Source organism: Nyctibius grandis, chromosome Z (assembly GCF_013368605.1).
Source record: "Nyctibius grandis isolate bNycGra1 chromosome Z, bNycGra1.pri, whole genome shotgun sequence".
In the NCBI taxonomy this organism is placed as follows: Eukaryota; Metazoa; Chordata; class Aves; order Nyctibiiformes; family Nyctibiidae; genus Nyctibius; species Nyctibius grandis.
In genome coordinates, this window is record NC_090695.1 from 77,773,902 (window position 1) to 77,794,225 (window position 20,324).

General features: G+C 41.0%; 1 protein-coding gene across 5 annotated transcripts in view; it reads right to left on the reverse strand.

The window, feature by feature from the left end:
- Nucleotides 1-20,324, reverse strand: part of CAST (calpastatin) — a 66,114-nt gene that overhangs the window by 21,523 nt on the left and 24,267 nt on the right. For 3 of the 5 annotated variants that reach the window (XM_068423112.1, XM_068423115.1, XM_068423114.1), the window contains exons 4-13: nt 9,779-9,838; nt 5,213-5,263; nt 4,819-4,875; nt 4,538-4,654; nt 2,811-2,921; nt 2,204-2,305; nt 1,327-1,407; nt 1,176-1,229; nt 278-367; nt 22-117 (exon numbers count right to left, since the gene is read on the reverse strand). In XM_068423112.1, coding sequence (XP_068279213.1) covers nt 22-117; nt 278-367; nt 1,176-1,229; nt 1,327-1,407; nt 2,204-2,305; nt 2,811-2,921; nt 4,538-4,654; nt 4,819-4,875; nt 5,213-5,263; nt 9,779-9,838 — 819 coding nt within the window. The remainder of the gene's footprint in view (nt 1-21; nt 118-277; nt 368-1,175; nt 1,230-1,326; nt 1,408-2,203; nt 2,306-2,810; nt 2,922-4,537; nt 4,655-4,818; nt 4,876-5,212; nt 5,264-9,778; nt 9,839-20,324) is intronic. The other 2 variants (XM_068423113.1, XM_068423116.1) reach the window with 2 other exon arrangements.

Sequence of the window (20,324 nt, forward strand, 5' to 3'; positions counted from 1 at the left end):
TCAAAGAATGACTATGTATACCTCTTTTGATGTTGTCTTCTTCTCCTTTGGAGGAACTGAAGCCTTGACTGAACTTGCTGCTTGTGCTTGCACAATTTGTCCTTCCTTGCTTGGTTTCTTTTACATAAGGGCAAAATGAGAGATATGAAAGTACAGGCAAATTTGCAAAAATAAAAAGGGGAAAATTGTCTAAATCATTTTAAAGCAAAATATTAAGATAATAATGGCAATACTTCATTCCAATAAAGGCATGCAATGGCAAGAAAAATATCAATACCTCTGTCAGACTCTTCTTTTCTTCAGCAACAGTACTACAGGTAAAGTCAGATGACAGGGCCTCTGCAAGCTCGTCATCTGTCATTGGTTTCTGAGCAAGAAATTGCAAACTAGGTTATGATTATTAAAGTTCAAATATCAGTGCTGTCAAACTTGGTTTAAAATCTGAGTGTGCTCCATGCTTACTCACACAGTAACCTCATAGGCACATGTTGCTGTCACAAAAATAACAAAGATATTTCCCCTCACTGGTTGATTCATTTTTTAGATAAGCTTTTATTTTTATACTTTAAACTTATAAACAGTAAAATTAAGCTGGCTCACAGAATTCTCTTGCTAATTATAGAAATTTAAGTAACCTTTGCTAAAGACATTACAAAGAGACTCCTGCATGCACAGCTACTATTTCTTCCCTTTGTTATTATTATGCCCTATATCTGTACGAGCATTTATTTGACTTGTTTCAGCTTCAGTCAGTGTCCTGAAAATTCCTACCTCTTTAGTAAAAACATCTGTGCCAAATTCTATTTAGTTTTATCCTTATTTTATCTGTATATATGAGGAAAAACTTCTTTACTTTGAGGGTGACAGAGCCCTGGAACAGGCTGCCCAGGGAGGCTGTGGAGTCTCCTTCTCTGGAGATGTTCAAAACCTGCCTGGACATGACGCTGTGCAATGTGCTCTGGGTGAACCTGCTTTGGCAGGGGGTTGGACTGGATGATCTCCAGAGGTCCCTTCCAACCTTAACCATTCTGTGATTCTGTGATTATGTTATCTAGCACCCCACAGCCCTCTCCCACTCGCTGGGATTTTTGGAAGACAGGAAACATATATATTTTCCTAGGAATCCAATGATAATTGGCTTATTTTCACCTTCCAATATAAAAAAAAAGTCTTACTTCATCTCGTTCATCTATTTTTGGTGGGACTCCATCTTTGCCATCCCCTTTGCTCTAAAACAAGAATTGATTTTGTACTAAATGTGAAGCAAAAACATACAATACGAAAGAAAACACGCATCAAGAATATGTATTTTTTTAACTCACTAACCTTCAACAATTTAACATACTCTGGAGGGAGACTACCTTCCCGTTTACCCATTTCTTCCAAGTATCTTGAAGATATATCTTCCTATGAAAAGAATGCACACATTAGTGTTTTTGTACTCTTGTTCATTAAAATAAAATTTCTAATGTAGAGCTATCTACAGTGATACTTCTGGAAGGAAAATACAAGGGTTGGCTAGGTCAGAGGACCAATCCTAGATCGTGACTATATAGTGTCTTTCAGAACCTAGTGTCATGTACATGCACCTTGAGTAGCTTTAACAGTGCAACTCATCTAGCAAAACTCTCCATCTCCATTGCCAGATTCTTTATGCATTAACATAAGCCATTTCAGTGTCTCAGACCATAGAATGTATTGCTGGACCTAGATTGCATTTTAAATATTTATAAATTCCAAAATTTTTATCACGGCCAAGTACTGCAGTGAGTCATTGAGCTTGTAATCTTAATCCTTTTTATGTTACCCTCCTATTCTAACTCAGAAAAAGTATGCATTCTTCCCCAGATTCTCGATGTTTTATTCTTTCTCAAGTAGAAATGAAATCTCCTAGGTTGTTTACGCTCTCTTATACCTCCATCACTGCCTTTTGTAAATCCACTGGAGACCATGCTTGGAAGTCAGTTCAAAAAGCAACCAAACTTTCTTTGCTGACACTTTACTGTTTTCTACTGCAATACATACATGACTGTATCATTTCTGTATTACTGAAAACAACACTAAAATGCAACTGTGCAAACTCTATTTTTTACCTCTTAGCAGATCAAAGTGATAAATACTGGATCAATATAATAGTGAGCAACTACAGACATATTTTAGAGATTAATCTTCTAAAAAATAAAAATAAAAAAATGTAAAATACCGTAACTTCTGGACCAGTGTAAACAGGACTAGAAGGCACATCATCTTCAGGCCCACCTAGGGTATCTATTAGGCTATCTAATGCCGACTCATCCATACCAGGCTAAAAAATAAGCAGATCATTATAGAAGTTATCATGCTGTACAAATGAAAAAAAAAAAAATCTGAATAATCCGTTGAATCTGTAGAAAACTCCTGGAGATCAAACAAAAAGCTTTCTTTCAGTAGGTCCTCCACTTGCCAAATTTTTTCTTGAGAACTGTTCTTAAACCTATTCCCCAATGTCGGTAACAAGATCGTTTGTATTTATATACCAGCCAATATAAATGCATACATATAAAAACATAACTGAAGATAAACAGTAATGAATTTTACACTAGTTGTCTTAAAAGTGCTTCTAAGTAAGTCCTATTTGACAAAATACAAATGACACACCGCTATTTATTACGTACTTTTTCAGATAGTCCTTCACCATACACAACTACTTCGTAGCAATACTTCAACAGCTACCAATTTCTTTTTTCTGAAACTGAAGCGTTTCAGAGAGAGAAACACTCCCTGGGACATTTTTACAAGGGAAGCATTTGCCTGGGACTGTGTTTACCAACCTCAGTACTTGGTTTATCAGCTGCAGTAACCACAGTTGCACTGGCTGCGCCTGTACCAGCTGCGTCTGCACCAGCTGCGCCAGCCACTGCGGACACCTTCTCAGACTTAGGCTGGAGAAATAAGAGAAAAATTAAGGGACGGCTTTATTATATGTCCCTATGTCAAAAATTCTAGAGACAAAACAAAGCAAAACAGAGATGTTCTACTCAGGCATGCACATCTATGGTCCCTCTCCATCTACACTTTGAATAAAAAAGATAAGCTGGTTCTACCTACTGGCTGAATGGTCTGGAAGCTGAGTAGCTGCAGCTTGCATGATACTGAGCCCAGCCTAAAACATCCAGCTCTGAGGCCGCACATATTTTTTTGGACTCAGCAACTGGCTAATACACCTGCACAGCGTCCAGATGCTTGGGCAGAGCGAGCTACCATCCACCTGCAATACTACCGAGACATACTCTGTTCCCAGTGTGATTTTGCTGCGAGAAAGAAAGCATGCAACTTTAAGTACTCTACCTCTTTTACTTTGCCAGTAAAAGAAATCTGCAGCACAGAAAGACTACTGAGGCTCCCTCCAAGTCTCTTTTGAAAGCTTTCATTTACACCCTATAGTACTCAATATATAATTAACACCAGCAGCAAATACTGCTCAAATAGGCAGGGTGAAAACTGCTTCAGGGAGTTAGGTGCAGGAGCAACACCAATACAAAATGCAGACTTCTACATCACTGACATTCTCATTTACTGCAAAACAGTGGGTTGTAGTGGAGCTGCAGGAGTCCTTCATGTTCCTCTGGCCTTGTCACCGAGCCACATGCAGACCAAAGACCAAAAGATCTAGATCCTGACTCTACTGTACACTTTTGCTCCAGCTTTTTCTCCACTTGCCCCCCTGAAATGACCCCTCCCTAGCTTTTTTCAAGACCCCTCACTGTCTCTTCCTAGTTTTTTTTTCCAGTCTTGCAGTCAGGGCACATGGGCTGCCCTACTGCAAATGGATAACCTGCTGACCTGCTGCATTTGGAGCCAACACTGCTACTGCAAACACGACTGAAAGTTCACACGTGAAGGAGCTCCATGATGGCAATGCTCATATAAACAAAGCATTTGCTTGACTGACCAGACAGTCCCTTCTGTTCACTTTCAGTAGTGAAGGGGCAAGGGAAGAGACTGACAAAGAACCAATTACACCCACATAGCTGCAAGGAACTTGCAAAAAGCTTGCATGAATGACAGAGGAGCCCCAGACATGTTAACACACCGGAAAAGGCCTACAATTGTGATAATCCTAACGACGCTTGCTTGGCTAACAGCCAGAATGTGTTGGACAATGAAAACAGATGTATGAGGAGGACAGCAAAAGGTGGATGAACATTAGGATCATCAAACAACCAGCACAAACTACCAACACCATCTGCCTGGGCAGCTCTATCTGCAGCTGACTTTTATCCATTAATGCTGTCATTGGTTAGCTGGAAGTGGTATATTCAGGATGCTGTTTAAGTTAATTAGTGTGTAAAGTGTGAGGTTTCTAACTCCAGATTTTAGAGCAGCACAAGGAGGTTTGTCATACACTTAAACACAAGACAGCTTTTGAGCTTTTCTACACTGTGATTTTTGGGGGCCCAGTCTCACTTGAGAATATTCAGCGTAACAATCGATCTGGACATGGTTTTCTAACCGCTACAAAAACATAAATAATAAAAGACTGCTACTTCTACTATACCTTTGCTGTCTCTACGGAGGTTGCTTGTGGAGGCTGGTCAGCTTGAGCTGTAGTTACCTTTCCTGTATTATTTGGTTTAGAAGTTGTTGTCACAGAAGGTGAGGTGTGGCTTTTTGCCTATGTAGAGATAAACTATTGTCATTAGACACAGAAATACTTACAGGCTGGTTTTGTTTGGTTTGTTTTTTAATTTTTTTTTTAAAACAAAAGAAAGAAAGAAAGAAGAAAAATACCAAAAGAAGCCCTCATTAAAAAAAAAAGAGAAAAATTATACAGCTTACACCACTGGGTTCCTTTTGCCTCTCTTCAGACGGCTGTTCATTTTGAGAGTCTGTTGGCTGTCATAAAACAAAAAACTGAGATCGTTTACCCTTACCACGATTCAATGCTATGAAACATGATCTACACTAGTTCAAATAAGCATAAGACAGATTTAAAGAAGGTTAACAGAACACCTCTTAAGCTGTTGTGAAGCAACGAAGCACCCTGACTGTTCCCCACCAAACACTGCATTTCCACACCTGCCAGCTCCCAGCTCCTTCGCACACAGGTATGTTACTAATCACACGGTGGTTTCATGTGGCACAGTAGTAGCAAAGAGTTCAGCCCCCTTTTTCAAAGTCAGTCAAAGACCAAAGTACAACAACTCGCCAGCGGTGAAAGGTAAGTATTTACCTTGGTTGACTGTGTGTTTTTTCCAGATTCTGCTTTGGTTATTGGTGCGGACTGGAATATAAGCAACATATATTCAGACAGAGATAATATGCTTGGTTATTTCTAAGTGGTCGGCTTATATAAAGAGTATCAGACAGGTTCACACTCGTGAGCACACATGCTGTGTACCTAATATACAGTGATTTAACCTTGCAGATTACAATACGCTGGCACTCCAGCAACTTAAGAGCGCTCAAATGTGTGCAAACACACACACATACACACACTCCTCAAACGAAGGATCGAAAAGAGAGGGAAGGAAGATATTAAACAAATATAATGAACAGTTTGATTTACACCTGAAAATTTTCTGCAGCCATGCCACAAAATTGATTCCTGTGATTCACCTCAAGTCAAAGTACAGTACGCAACGAATTACTACTAGTAGAAACACGTAAGAACAAACACTGAAAAATTAAAGAATAGTTATATCTGATAAGAATAAAGAAAAATGAAAATGCCAGCCTCCTCACCATATTTTTCCTACTATTTTTTCTTGCTCTTTCTATTCCACTGTGCCGTGGTTAACACAAAAAGAGCCAATGTGTCTACTGGAAAGTCATCTAGAGACGCCACCGAGAAGGCTGTTGCCTGCTGCACGAGCCTCGGGAGCTCTGGCCGCGGGGTGGCCAGGGAAGCACACGCACACGGCCAGGGGAGCGTGATCTGATCTGCCAGGAACAGGACTGGGTGCACAGAGTGGAGAGCGGGCGATGCAGACGCTGGAGCCTGGGCCCTTTCCCCCGTTGGGACTGGCATCCCTATGCATCCTCTGCAGCCGGCGTGGGGGGCACACCAGTACCTTGTCTCATTGCACTGTGCTACCTGCAGCAGAGATGTTTTGAACTCTACCTAGGAAATAAGGAGCCACAGGCAGAAGCCTTCCTTATCCTCTCTATCCTACTAATACACTGAGCATATTTGAAGTTACTAATAGACAAATAATAGTTTTTTTTCCCCAGTAGCCTATTAAAAGTCAGCAAACAACCAAAAAAAAAATCTGTTAGGTGGTAATTTAAACTTTTTCATTGCTTTGTAATGTTTTCATTTCAGCTGCCAAACATTAATTACCGTTTTGATATGGTAACACAGCTTCTGTTTTCTAGCTGACCACATAGAGAAATTTGTTAAATTTGTTTACCATTTGTTATGCAAGTATTCACACCCACACACTGAACCACACTTGGTTGGGAAATCCTGAACATGCATAAAAACATAGATGCCCAGGTATAAGTTTGGCAAAGGTCTCAAAGCTGTAGAGCACAGTAAAGAACACAACATCACACACAAGTAAGTTCAACAGGAAGAATATTGATTGAGAGGGAGGACAAAAATTTCCCCAACTCCAAAACGGGGAAAAAATTCAAAAGAAAAGGGAAAAAAAAAAAAATCACTTAACCATTCAGATTCCCCCCCTTTGGATTTTCTCTTGACGTCTAGCCCAATTAAAACAGTACTTCTCAGGTTCACTCATACTTTGTATGCTCCCAGTTGTACATCCTCATTATATGACTACCATATGGTTAACTCAAAGACACACACGTCCATTTTCATACCTGTACACTGAATAATCCTATATCAAAAAGGTAACCCTAAGTTTTCACTGGTTTTAAGCTAAAAAAGGTTGGAGATGTTTATGTAACATCTAAAGCAAAGAGTCAATCAGACATGAGAAAGATGTCCTTCTGCAGCAAGGCTGCAAAGAAATGCAACAGAAGTGCAAGCATGAGATTCAAGAAACGTAATAGTTCTGACTTTTCCTGCTGTGGGACTGCTGCCTGCTCAGGACTTTAAGTACCCTGCTGTTAGAGCATAAATTCAGGTTTTCCTTATGTGCTTTTCAGAAGTGAACACACCTTTTTAGCAGGACAATAAAATATATGTACTTGCATTTCTGTCAACACCCAACAACAGCTGTACAGAACATAAATTCAAATTGTCAGCCTGCCAAACCAGTTATTAGCAACTGCGTACCTTTTTTAATATTGTAAATATTATTTTACTAAATACTTAATGTATTTTTGTGTAGGGTATGCATTATTTGTTATCGTTTAAAATGTGCAGAATTGCTCATACTATAAATCTATCTATGACAATGCTGAAGAATATATGGACTCATATGGGCAATGCTTTGATTCAAGACTTACACACATACGAAGATGCTAAGGCCACGTTACAACGCATGATCATGAACGCGTACGTGCTTACACACACACACACAGACACATCTATTTAGACACACTTTTAGCAACAATAAAGTTCAAATCCAATTAAAAAAAAGTTGTTACCAGGCAAGTCAAACCAACAATTTTAGTACGAGACTGTAAATTCAAAGGCAACTGTTCAGTCATCCTTTAAACAGAGCCAGTCGTGAGGAGTCACAGCCTGAAGCCAGAGCATCAGTTTACAGCGTACACTGAACTCCTACAGAGAAAAAGATGTTCCATCTCCCCTTCTACTGCCTGCTTCCACCTGCACTGTGCCAGTATCTGAGAGGCCACATTTTAAGCTGACTCAGGAAACTGAAAAATAGCCTGGTAAAGAAAAATAGCATTTTTTAACTAGTCCCCTAGTTTGCAGTCCCGTTGCACAAACATGTGCAAAAGGGAGAAAGCTGAATGGGATGTGTTTTTGTCACTGGCAGTGGCAGCACCCTGCTTCTTCCATTCCTCCAGCAAAAGCCACAGGGTGCCTGCTCTCCACCCTGGTCCTCCAATCCTTCCACCTAAACCCCAGGGTTCGCCTACAAAACAGGAAGTTCCACATTCCTCCCTCTGCTGCAGTAACTCACAGCCTTCTCAGAGGGGTGTAATTCTGAGGGTTGATTTGAGACAAAGGATTCACATACACAGAACTGAAGGCTAAAGAGGGGTCCAGAGCATGTTTAAGGGTAGCTGCACATTAGAGAGACTCTAAGATAGACAAATGAAATGTGGTTATATCAGGTAATTAGGAAAGAGTTGTTAGTTTGTAAGAAATTTAGGACTAGAAATGAAAGTGACTCAGCAACCTTGTTTCTTTTCAAAGCAGTCTACAGTCAAAATGCAGATGACTTGCTTAATCTAGCAGGAGGACAGCATTAATAATGCAACAGACGTTGAAAGAAAACATTAATTGTCTTACACATGCAAATGCAGGACATTGTTTCAAAGGTATTTGTGTTTACCAGTCTCACAGTGCTCAAGTATGGCATGCCTCTGCTACTCTTTTTCTCTCATCTTGCAAACACCAGTTGTAAAGATCTGATTAGAAGTTTACCACATTCTTCTACAGGTCTTTCAAATTTTAAGCAGAGAAAGACCATAACTATTTTTAGATAGCTGGCTGGGTTAAACCATATGGAGAACAGCATCAGTAATGAACATGACACAAATGAGTGTGCTCACAAATGTAACAGGAAGATGAAACTGGAGACTTGCAGATACCTTCATTTACGAGTAATGGTGATCAAGCACAAATGGAAATGGTTTAATTGTCGTCCAGCTCACTGCTACCAGTCTAAGTTTTACATGTGTGCATGGAGGAAAAGGGTTTCAAAAGGTTGAGGGGAATGTAATGGCTAACTTCAAGATGGGGCTAGACTCTCTTCCGAGACGCATGCTCAAACGACCAGAGGTGAGAGACACAAGTTGCAGCAAAGGAACTTCCTGTTTGATAAAAGAAAAAAAATCATGACAACAATCATCAGAACTGGCTACCCAGAGACGTAGCGCAGTCTGCACTTGCCGGTAACCACAGCTTGTCTCACAAGGCCTCCAGCAGCCTGACTGACCGGCAGGGTGGGCTCTGCCTGGACCGTCGGGCTGGACCAGACAGCCTCCCCATGCCTCTTCTAACCTCACTACTCTTCGTGTTTCTTCGTATTTACTCAAGGTGCAGACAGTCCCAAGTTCTACCACCGCACAAGTCCGGGCTGGTCTAGTTTGGCATTCAGTATTTTTGTTGGTTTCACTGCTAAGATTATGGAAAATGAAGGACTGAGGGAATCATTAATCATTTCAGTAATATACATAAATTCTGCTAAGCAACAGAGGCGTACGTGCGGATTATGACTCTCTTCTAACAAGTAAAGTACATGACTGATGACACAGCTTCGAAACTAAGGAAGTTCTAGTCATAAGACAAGACAGAACAAGCGTATAGGACAAAGGCAAGGAAGCTGTCATACAGCCAAAGATAAGATTGACGAGAAGATGCAATTGTATGTACACTAAAAGCTGAAACTTGTCCTGAATTCTTTGAGTATGTGAAAAATTATCACTAGGTAAATAACGCTATAATTACACCGGGGGGAGCTATATACATGTCACAAAGGGTGACTGAGCTAAAATGAAAATTAGTATTGCTGTCATAAAATCCTCCAAGTACTTTGTACAGCATTTTTCAGATATTTTTGAAGAGGAAAATAAGCTGCAGAGAAGAAATATGCAAAGTAAAGTTACTCAATATCAAAGTATTAAAAAATAAATTCAATTGCTTCATATATTTGTGCTTAACTGCAAGCGTGAGTTTCTCAGGAATTCATACCTTTGTTTCAGATGGCTTCATTATTTGGGTTTTTGATGCCTCCGCAGAGGGGGACTGCTGCTGAGAGAAAAAAACCCACATTGATTATTTTCACCTTTGTTACACATACTACTATTAAGCATGCATAAGCAACCTGAATTCATTAGATATCCAGCTAAAAATTAAGAATAAATTATCATTGAAAATGACAGTTATCATTGTAGAAATACAGACAAGACAGAAGATCTAAAATACATGTATGTGGGATTTCGACAGCGTGATGTCCATAGATCTTCTCACAACATTTTTTTATTCTCTGACACGTACTGAAAATAAATTTCACATCAAGTAACAAAACAAACTCAAATCCTGCTCTCATACTGAAGCATATATACTTACTGTGCAGGATTCTTCCATGTTTCTTTTTTTTTTTAACAAAAATTGTACTTTTGGATTTACTAGTTTGTCACATAAAATATTTAATACTAAATTAGCAAACTCAAATATGTTCAGATAAAAAGAAATAATTAATCTGTATGTAACACACACACAAGTGTTTCTACATATCATGCAACCCTTTTGGAAAAGTGGCAAATGACATGCTCCGTTTTCCTAGCATGAGTGATGTTAATCTGAGAACAGCATGTTTTAATTCTGCTGTGACTGTATCAAACTTCAAAGCCCAGAAATGAATATTCTAATTGTCTCATCAATACTTTATATAGATGTAATACTGCCTCTCTATTCCTGTTTCATGTTCCTCTGCTTAAAGCTGTATTTGCCATCTCGATCACGGCAACACACTAATCATTTACATTTAAATGAACAGCACAAGTTATCGATTTTTCTAGATTTTTTTCTTTATGTTTACCATGTCACTTGCTGTATGAAAACATGCATTGTCTGAATGAACTCAGAAGCCATATTACTATTCCATACCTTGGGTGACTTCTTACTTCCACACGGAAAATTTTCTCATTTCCAGAACTTTTCATAGCACAGGCATTTCTCAACAATTAGACAAAAGTTGTACTGAATTTAAAAGGTACACTATGGCGTTGACTGTGTGCTCTCCCCACCAGTTTATCTGGTGTCTTGGCCACCTTGATAAGAGGACTGAGTACTCTTAATATATACTAGAGAGAATTTGCAATTGTCACACTACAGAAATGTAAGCAAATATTATCTGCTTCCATATATGTATATACGTATAGATTAACCATATAATAGATGGGAGCTTTTGTACAGGTGGAGACACAGACAGGAATGTATAGAGCCTCCTACATCAGTACAGGGAAAAGAAGTTTTTAAACAATCTTTTTGTATATTTCCACTACCACTATCAGATAATCTGTAGGCAACACTATACTTTTCTTAATCTGCCCTTTAGTAGTTTTTCCTTTCCTTTTCTTTCTTCTCCATGAAATTAATCTGAATTCCTTCTACATGACTAACCAGTAGGTATCTGTTCTACACCTTCATATTAGTCACCCTAGTCCCTGTTCATTTAATAAAAACACATTTGTCTGAGCCCTTCTCCCTTCCTCCCCTCTGAAAACTCCTACCAAGTCTTTTTCTTGCAATACACCAAAAAAGTCTTTCTCAAGTTCCAGCACAGCAGCACCACTACAAACTGCAAAGATTAGTGAAAAACTCCTGAAGAAACCAGCTGCTGCTTCCTTCTACCCCGTCCAGCTGGATAGCAGTAACTAGCAGCAGCTAGGAGATGAGGAGTGTAAATGCTCATGGAGGAAGAGCAGTTTGATGGAAAACAGTTGAATGCATGGCTGCTGAGAATGTAAAGTCACCCTCCCCCAAACCACTCAGGGTTGGTTTGAAGAAACAAAGCCCTGTGCTGGGGAGCTGGAGAGCACAGGGCACCCTCCTGCAGACCACGACAGTACCGTACCACAACGATCTTCTGGGTCCCTCGGGGGCATGGCGTGCCTCTCTTCATTTACAGCATGTATTGCCTGAATTGCCCAGCCAGGAAAATATTCAGGGCCTCCATTTTCCACTCTCTCCCCAAAAAGAGCCGCTACGAGCAGGAAGGGGGTCTGCGTCCTTCCCAGCCCTTTAGCGCTCGGGGTCTGCAACCACGCTAAGCCTTGCAGATTTACAACGCAAGAAGCTGCCAAGGTCCAACCCCTCGTTTGGTAGCCACCACGCCACCGGTCAACACCAGCCTGACTCTGGGGGACTGCTTTTGGGTTGTTGTGCTTTTCCTCTACCGAGGGCTGTGTGCCGCAGCCAGCCGTGCCCAGCTGTTAACCGGCTGCGTCCGCTGCAGCCCAACAGACGGACTGCAGGAGGGGTGAAGCAACACACGGACGCATGTCAGGCGGGGAGGTAAATATTAAAACGCTGCCTAGCAACTGGCATAATACCGGCCTGACGCAGAGCTCCGGCAGCGGCTGCGGCCCGCGCAGGCACGCCCTGCTCGCACCCAGGGGCGGCAAACCCCTGCCGCGGCCTGGCCGAACACCCCCTCACAAAACCGCTGTGCTGCCACACAGCAAAGCAAGAAGGAGGAGAGTCCGAGTCGCCCTGGGGGCTGGGGCTGGGCAGGGAAAGCCAGGCAGGTGCTCCCGAGGAGAGAGCAGGGTTTGGCTGTGTCGTGGGGCTGCCCCGGAGGGCAGAGCCCACAGCCGACGGAAAAATGAGTGTCACCGGCACCGACGCCTGTTCCTCTGTGGCTGCACCCCACGGGTCCTGCCCGGGCACAGGTACGGGTGCTGGAGGATGCTGTGCTGGCCCCCATCCCAACCCGCAGGGAAGGTCCCCCGCGAGCGAGGGGTCAGCCAGGGGTCCTGGCCCGGGGGACGGCTGCCGCATGGCTCTTCGGAAAGCACCTCTGTGACCTGGGAGAGGAGGCAAACTCCATGGCACAGCATTGGGACCGCGGGGAGCTCACCAGCAGGCAGCACGTAGAGATGCTCCCTGCAGAGGAACCCAGGGGCAGCACGAGACCCCTCCCCACCACCACAGAAGTGGCTCAAAAAACAGAGAAGAGGTTACAGGTTAATACTCATTAAACAAAGACTGCTACCTGCTAATTACACCACCCTGCTAGCAGAGCCACCGGGTGACAGTCAGCGTGATGGCTGAGGGGTCAGTGCCTGTGCTCTCACCTGGCAGGCAGGGCAGGCACGGACAGACAGACAAGCACAGCAGCTGACCAACAGACCCCTCAGATGCTCCTGGCCATGAGTTAGAGAACGGCTTTCCAGGAAGGGCTGGTGAAGAGACTAGGGATCTAATTTGAGAAGAAAAGGAATACCCTTAGAAACTCATTAGTCAAATTAGCAGGACAGTCACAACAATGGAACTGTCACAAAAGTGAAAAAGTGGGTTACTAAAACAAAACAAAAAAGCCTACCAAAAATGGGTTATCTAGTCTCACTGTGTGTACCTCAGAAATCTGGAAGTAAAAGGGAAGGTGCAACAGGAAAAGAAAACAGAGAAAGTAAAGGTGACAAACATCAAGGGAACATAATTTTAACTATTCAGGGAACTCAAAGCAAATGCCCACTTGGAAAAAGAAAATGGCAGGTGAAGAACTCCATGAGAGCTCTCAGTTACGGAAAGCTGGAAATCATTGAAACTACCCCAGACACAATGTATTGCAAGCCATTGTCCACAAAAAATATAGATTTCGGAAATTCATGGAGAAGATTCATCCTTAGAAAGCAGCAGCCGGAGAACAACGCAGCAGTGAGCTACCTTTCAAAAGAGAAGAGATGCCGAAAACATTTACCAAGCAACCAATACAGAAACAGTTAGATGGTAACAAGAGAATAAATAAGAATCAACAGATCGGTCAAGAATAAAGCATGTGAAGATAACGTAACACTTAACACACTCAGACATGGTGGATAAGAACGAATGAACCTCCAAAGGAGGACATGCTGCCACTGCAACTTCTCACAGTACTTGAGGTGACTTTTTCTTGAATGGGGAGAAGTCAGTGTGCAACACTGGGTTACAAGCTTGCTTTCAGCCAACTTCCAGCCTGAACTCATCAGGGTGTTGCTGAAGGCTGGTGGTCAGCTGAAGGAGATCAAATGCAACACAAGAACCCAAAACCTAGGCAGTAAGCAATACTGACAAGCATGCAAAAGGTTACAGTGCCACAGGCTGAGATACTCTTGCCAAAAACACCAAGGAAAGAGGAATCAGAGATAAAAATCTGCTACCATGACAACACAAACATAAATGTGAAATACAGGAATAACTTTCCATCTTTTTGGATTGAGCTTCTCTAGGTCAAGTGCTAGGACAGTTTTGCCATCACACTGCAGCACAGATGAATAAAGAAAGATCTAAGGACAGGTTTAGGAAAAAAAAAAATGAAGAAACAGTATGTATGAGGGACTTAGTGGCAGGAAAAGCAAGTTGGCACTTGATGTTCTGTCCGCTGGTCAAGGAGACAAGAAAACGGGAAAAGAAGCAGCTCAAAGATCTTCCCTCCTGGGAGGAGAATCACTCCATGGTAGAGGCTACCAAGATGAACCAGGCACTTCCAGACCTCACAGCCTTTGGGCTTGCTTATATAAATATCTTCTGAGTGATCTAGGTGTACTCAGTCTAGGACAGAGGACTGAAGAGCCACCCGAGTACACTTTTGGGCTTGCACACCTTACCAATGAATAAGTTGGGACTGCTTCTCAGGCTTAAAGCTAACATCAACTTTATTATTTCAGTGTTACTAACTTACAAGGTTCCTTCAATACAGCTGTGTAATGCCAGGCAAAACCTAATCTACCTGACCACAAATGGTTGCTTCTTTACGTGAATGGTTCTGTTACTAAGCATTAATTGACAAGTGTTGGTAAGATGTGGGCATCAAACGCTCTTTAGAGAACTACTGTGAAAAATAAGAAGTTATTTCACTTTAGCATAAATTACCACGTGAGCTGTTACAGGTTAGGTCTCTCCCTTGCTTTGATGGCATGTGGCAATGGCTGTGCAACCCTCGCCTCCCCAAACATGCAAAGGCTGGAGCATGCAGGAGGGCAGGCCAAGGGTGGCACCGAGAGGCCATTCCAGCACCTCACAATGCAATTCCTAACACCGCAAGCAAAGCAACACACCGTCTTCCAAGTACATTCATGCTGAAGAATCAATACTGTGATCTGTGGCGTAAACACAATTCCTTTAATTTTCCATTTAGCCAACTGGAGTTGCAAGACACAATCTGAGCCACCATCTCTCTGTGTGTATATGTACAAATACATATATAAAAATATATAAACATATATATTTAAAGCTGCACAGCAGCTAAGATATGCAGTGCTTTAAAACTGGAAAAAAATGTAGTACTGATACTACATCTTTACATAAATTTTATTATTACAGTATCTATAATAGTTGAGTTAAAAATTACAAATTTGAGTGCTTCTGTGTCATCTTCCATCCCAAGTAATTCTGGAAATAAAACTATTATTTTGTAATTACTCTTCTTATATGTAGTTCTGCTATTAAGTTGTTAAGACAAACAACATCTTTTAAGAGAAAGATAGAAAAACCCCACACAACCAAGAGAACAATATTTTTTCCAAGACTGCAGGTGCTCAGTTAATTTTGTGGAGGTTTAACATTAAAAACTTAATGAAATGGAATAGCAGAATATAGGTTTCCCGTTAGTACCTGCATATTATTCAGACACTAGCACATTTACATAAAATATTCCTACTATATATGCTGCTATATTGTCCTGTTGTGATGACTTCCTTTGTAGAAGTAATCAGCATGATTTCCTTTCTAAACAATTTACACTGCGATTTTTAATGACTCACTTTGCCACACGTGACCACCGGCATGCCTCTTTCATCTCCACAGCCTATTATAAGAGTTGAAATTCACAAACACTGCATATTATAAACAAAGGCTACTGCCCATGCCAGCTACTGAGAGCGGTGGGAAGAAAATCCTTGGAGGACAGTTACTTTTCTGTAGTTACATTCTAATTGAATCTAAAATTTTTTGCTAATGTTGTTACTGTGATGCCACTGAGGTCATGACATCCCCGACTCAGCAAAGCCCCCCAACTTTGCACTGGTTGCCATAAAGCAAAGCAAACCAAACAGGATTTAATATGTAAGCATGGAGATTCATTTGAATAGGCAGTTTGTTGAATTCATGCTTTTGTGGTTCAATTCTTCAATACACATGGTTTTAAATACCCATTTTAAAAAAAAAAAACAAACCAAAAGCACCAAAAACAACCACAAAAAAAACCCTATCTCTAGGGATACTTCCTGTGCTTTTAACATTCGTAAACTCAGCTGGTGTGAATATAACCTAAAAATAGGTAAAAACTACTGCTATATTATAGTTCAAATTTCCACAACTTGACAAAGATAACAAGGGAAGTAATTTTAGGGATAAAGTGACTCCCCCTTAGAGCTAAAAAACTGAGAAATAGATTCGCTCTGTTCAAATATGCACTCACAGGTCAGAGCAAACGTAGGAATAAACTGAAGCAGAGCTAAAGGACACTCATCCGCAGAGGAACGGCCGAACCTCAACAGGTGAGTTTGCTGGGCTTCGAAGTGAAACTGCATTGAGACTTTTGGTACAGAGGCTGCCTGGGGAAGGGCTGGTGTGCGAGGAGATGAGTGGGTGGAGGACTAGCATGAAACTCAACCATCAGGAGAGCCTCATCAGGATGTTCCTGTCTGAAGCGTGATCTCAGAAGCACTCCAGAAGCGGATTTGCCATCTGACAACCTTCAAACTCCACACACACTCCCCTCTTAAATGACAGTAAAACTAATAAAAAATAGTAGGATTATCTTGGTGCTTCTTTTCCAGATCAGAAAGTTGACTGTAATAGATCAGAGACAAAACCCAAAGACCCCTGGTAATGCAGGACCATGCCTCTCTGCAAAACGCAATTCAAAAGATGATCTGGGTTACTACTGCGGAAAAGATTAACCCTGAAATTTTATTCTTCTGCAATTCTCTCACCACACAGACTAAGTATTTGCAACAAATATTAATCCATACCCAGGAGCAAGATCAACCATCATTTAGAGATGCCAAAAGAGCACACAGGAAATAAATCCATTCTCTCATAAAACAAAAACATGACAAATTTTTTAAAGAGACTGGTTTGAACCAAGAAACCAAAAAGCTAATTAGCTCATGAGGCATTTTAGCAGCCTCAAGTGCTGCTGAATTTATTGACCATCGTAGCACACTGAGCCAGACAACTTCCATAACACTGACACACACTTACTGTTTTCTTCTATTTTGATTACTAAAATAAAATTTCTGCCATTTTGGCACACAAAGGAACTTGGCAATATTTAATAACTGAATTTTATGTCTCAGCTAAAGCCAGACTACTCAAATTTAAAGCAATAGGTTTTTAAGCAGTGTTTTTTGAGATCACCTACTTGCATTTGAATTTGGTCACACTAAATAAAGTGTTATCAAGCACAATCTGTGAATAAGATCAGTATTATATTTACCAGAGTGTAGAACAAGGCTTCATACCACCTAGAAACTATTTGATCTGCCAAACTACCTTTAGGTTAGATGTTGGTTTTAAGATTTCTGGATTTCAGCAACCTGTGTCAAGTCCAAAGCTTAATACTGGTATGTTTGTTTTTATTTTAACAACTATGAAGTCACTATTAAGACTCAAAACCAGCTTTATGCTTGAACAAAAAACAACTGAGGGCAGTGAATGACAACTGACTTCAAATAATTTTTGTACCATTTGATGTTTTTCTTAAACTTCCAACACCTCAGTTTATGCTTATTTATATGCAGGAAGTTATGGATATGCAGAAAAATTTAGAACTATCCCACGGCTGATGTTAACAAGTACAATGCATTCATTTGTTACTGTCTACTACTGTGTATAATGCCTTCGTAGTTTTTGTTTGGCTGTTTACTTCGTTTGGAAGCAGAGGAAAAGAGTTTGCTAGCTGGTCAAAAAGCATGCACAGTACCTCAACACGAACAACTTTTACATACACACAGTTCCATTTGTGGGTAGAAGAAATGATTTACACTCAAGTATGTAGCGTGACTACTGCTCTATAACCTTTACTATACAAGGGCAACTTCTATTTAATGTCATTTCATGATTATTGCAAGTGGCCTGGAAACAAGGCCAGCGCATGCCAAGTCCATCTGCTTGCTTCAGATTCTGCGTGTATACAAACAGACGACCACTTCAATAAGATGGACTAAACACTCCTTGTTTCTTTTAAATGGAGTTAAAAGCAAAGACTGCAAGAAAATTCTCCAGCATCAAACGGAGGCTTTGTTCCACTAGAAAAGTTTTTCAACTCACAGCCTCAGGTAAGTAAAAGCATTTTATTTTTAAATTTACTTTTCATTGTCAAAAATGTTAATTTTATTGTCATTTTGATGAAGAGTGATCTCAGTATTTCCACTTGATCACAGAAAGGGTTACCTAACTTGAAACTTCCCTCAGCTATGCATGGAGAAACACTCAGAAAAGCCATACTTTTGAGCATCAGGTAAAGCTCCTCACTGGGCATACAGAAGTGTCACGAAAAGAGCTCCGACATCAACCATTTGTTTTAAACTTCCCATTCTTATTTCTTCGTCAAACATGCTCTTCAATTACCTCCTTTTGGAAACTTCCTATTTCCATCACAATAAATTCTACAAGTTGGCACACACCGACATTTCATTTTCATTCAGTCATATTCAAATATTAGCAGCAACGCACCAGTACTGTCACCGCTCTTCTCAGGTTCCCACTCTGCACAACAGAGCACGACAGTAACGTACGAGCTGGGCACTGCAGCTGAGCTCTCCTTTTTTGTAGGCAGCTCAAAAATCCTCTTTTCAGTTCTACATCCTGCAGGAGGTTAGTATTTAGCTGCAATTACTACAGCTAACTGTCCCCATTTCTGCATGTTGTTTTAAACACCAGAATGTTCCAAAGCTATCTGCAGCAGCAAACTGCAAGCTGATAAGGAAACACCAGGAAAACACATGATTAGGTGCCAGCCACATACCACACTGAGCTGCTGAGCTCAGCTAGGATCTGTGTCACTCGGTCTGCAGTGTCACTGAGGGACAGCATGCAAAGCCCTTCACAGCAGAGCTGGAACAGGATCAGTGAAATACAAACAAAATCAGTATTCTTTAAAGAGGGTTTTAAAAGGATAGAAATGTTATGTAGAAGAGGACTTCATCTTAAGACAGAAAAACTCCGATGTTATGAGCTCGGTTATTTTTATTACAATAATCAAACTAGGCAATACTCAAAATGGGCAGCTGGCAGTCACAAGGGCTAATGAGTGATTTCTGAGTAAATTGGATTTTTCACCCTCAGGATGTAGAAATTAAGTATTATTCACAAAGCCACATGAACTGATACACACATTGTCACAATGGTGTTGGCTACCAAAATGAACAGAGAATAAGACAGGAGGATAAACAAAAATCACCAAGTCAAGGAATTTTAATAGGATTTTCGTTTTAAAATATAATCTAAGGATAACACTGCATAACCTTTGGGTGTGTTGTTGGGTTTTATTTTTAGATCATTTTAGAAAAACTCAACATTGTTTTACTATTCCCACTTAAAAAGAGCCAGATTGGGGCATTTCTTGCTTCAGCATTGGCTCGTAACTCAGTATCACCCAAAATTGCTATAGAAAGGCCCTCTGCATGCTCTGGAGGGATAAGCACATCTTGTTCAATTAAAAAATATAAAACCTCCACCTTCGCAAGGCCTTGTCCTGCCTCACAGAGGCTTCCTTCCTGGGGATCAGAAATGTGAGTTTTCTAGTCAGTTCAAGCACTTCTACTAAGCAAGGCACAAAAGGCAGGCACTGAGCAGACTTCTTCCAGAACCAGGAAGGTTTCTGAGCCTTAAAGAGAGCTCACAAGACCACTGACCTCCCTTGCCTCCCTACAAGGGTCTTCCTTTGGCAGAAGAGGCCCTGGACAAAGTCCCAAGCTTTTATGAGTGCAGGTTTTCCTCCCTCAGGAAAACAAAGAGCAGAAACGATGACAATGAACACACACTGGAGACCAACTCACTGAAAAAGCAGTTCCTTTACTTTCTGGAGGCAGCGGTTTCTCCTCTGCCCCCATTCCCAGTCCTCCAAGAGCCACCAACTTCAGGGCAACAAAACTTCACCTAGATTTCAAAGTGGGAGTGTCTGCTTAAGGTGCAAAGCTCCAGAACTAGAGCTGTGAGAAATACTGGCCGAGGAACTCCTCCCTGAAACTCCAAGATCAGGAACGGAATTTTCTGCGAGCTCTACACACCCCACATATCTAATCACTCCCGTAAAAAAAACCCAACCAAACAAACAAAAAAACAGAGCACCGTTTTATACAAGAGGCTGACAGTAACAAATATGTTAGTCTAGAAAAGAAAAAGCCTTCCATAGAAGAAATTATTATCCAGTATGTTTTATGTCCATGTAAAAAATTACAGCATTGAGAAAACTAGCTGTCAAAAAAAGGCAACAGATCAAGAACCCAGCAGAGGTGTCTGCAATATTCAAGAACTGCATTAACACACTATTTTCACTTTCTCCAAACAAGAAAAGAGCAGTAAG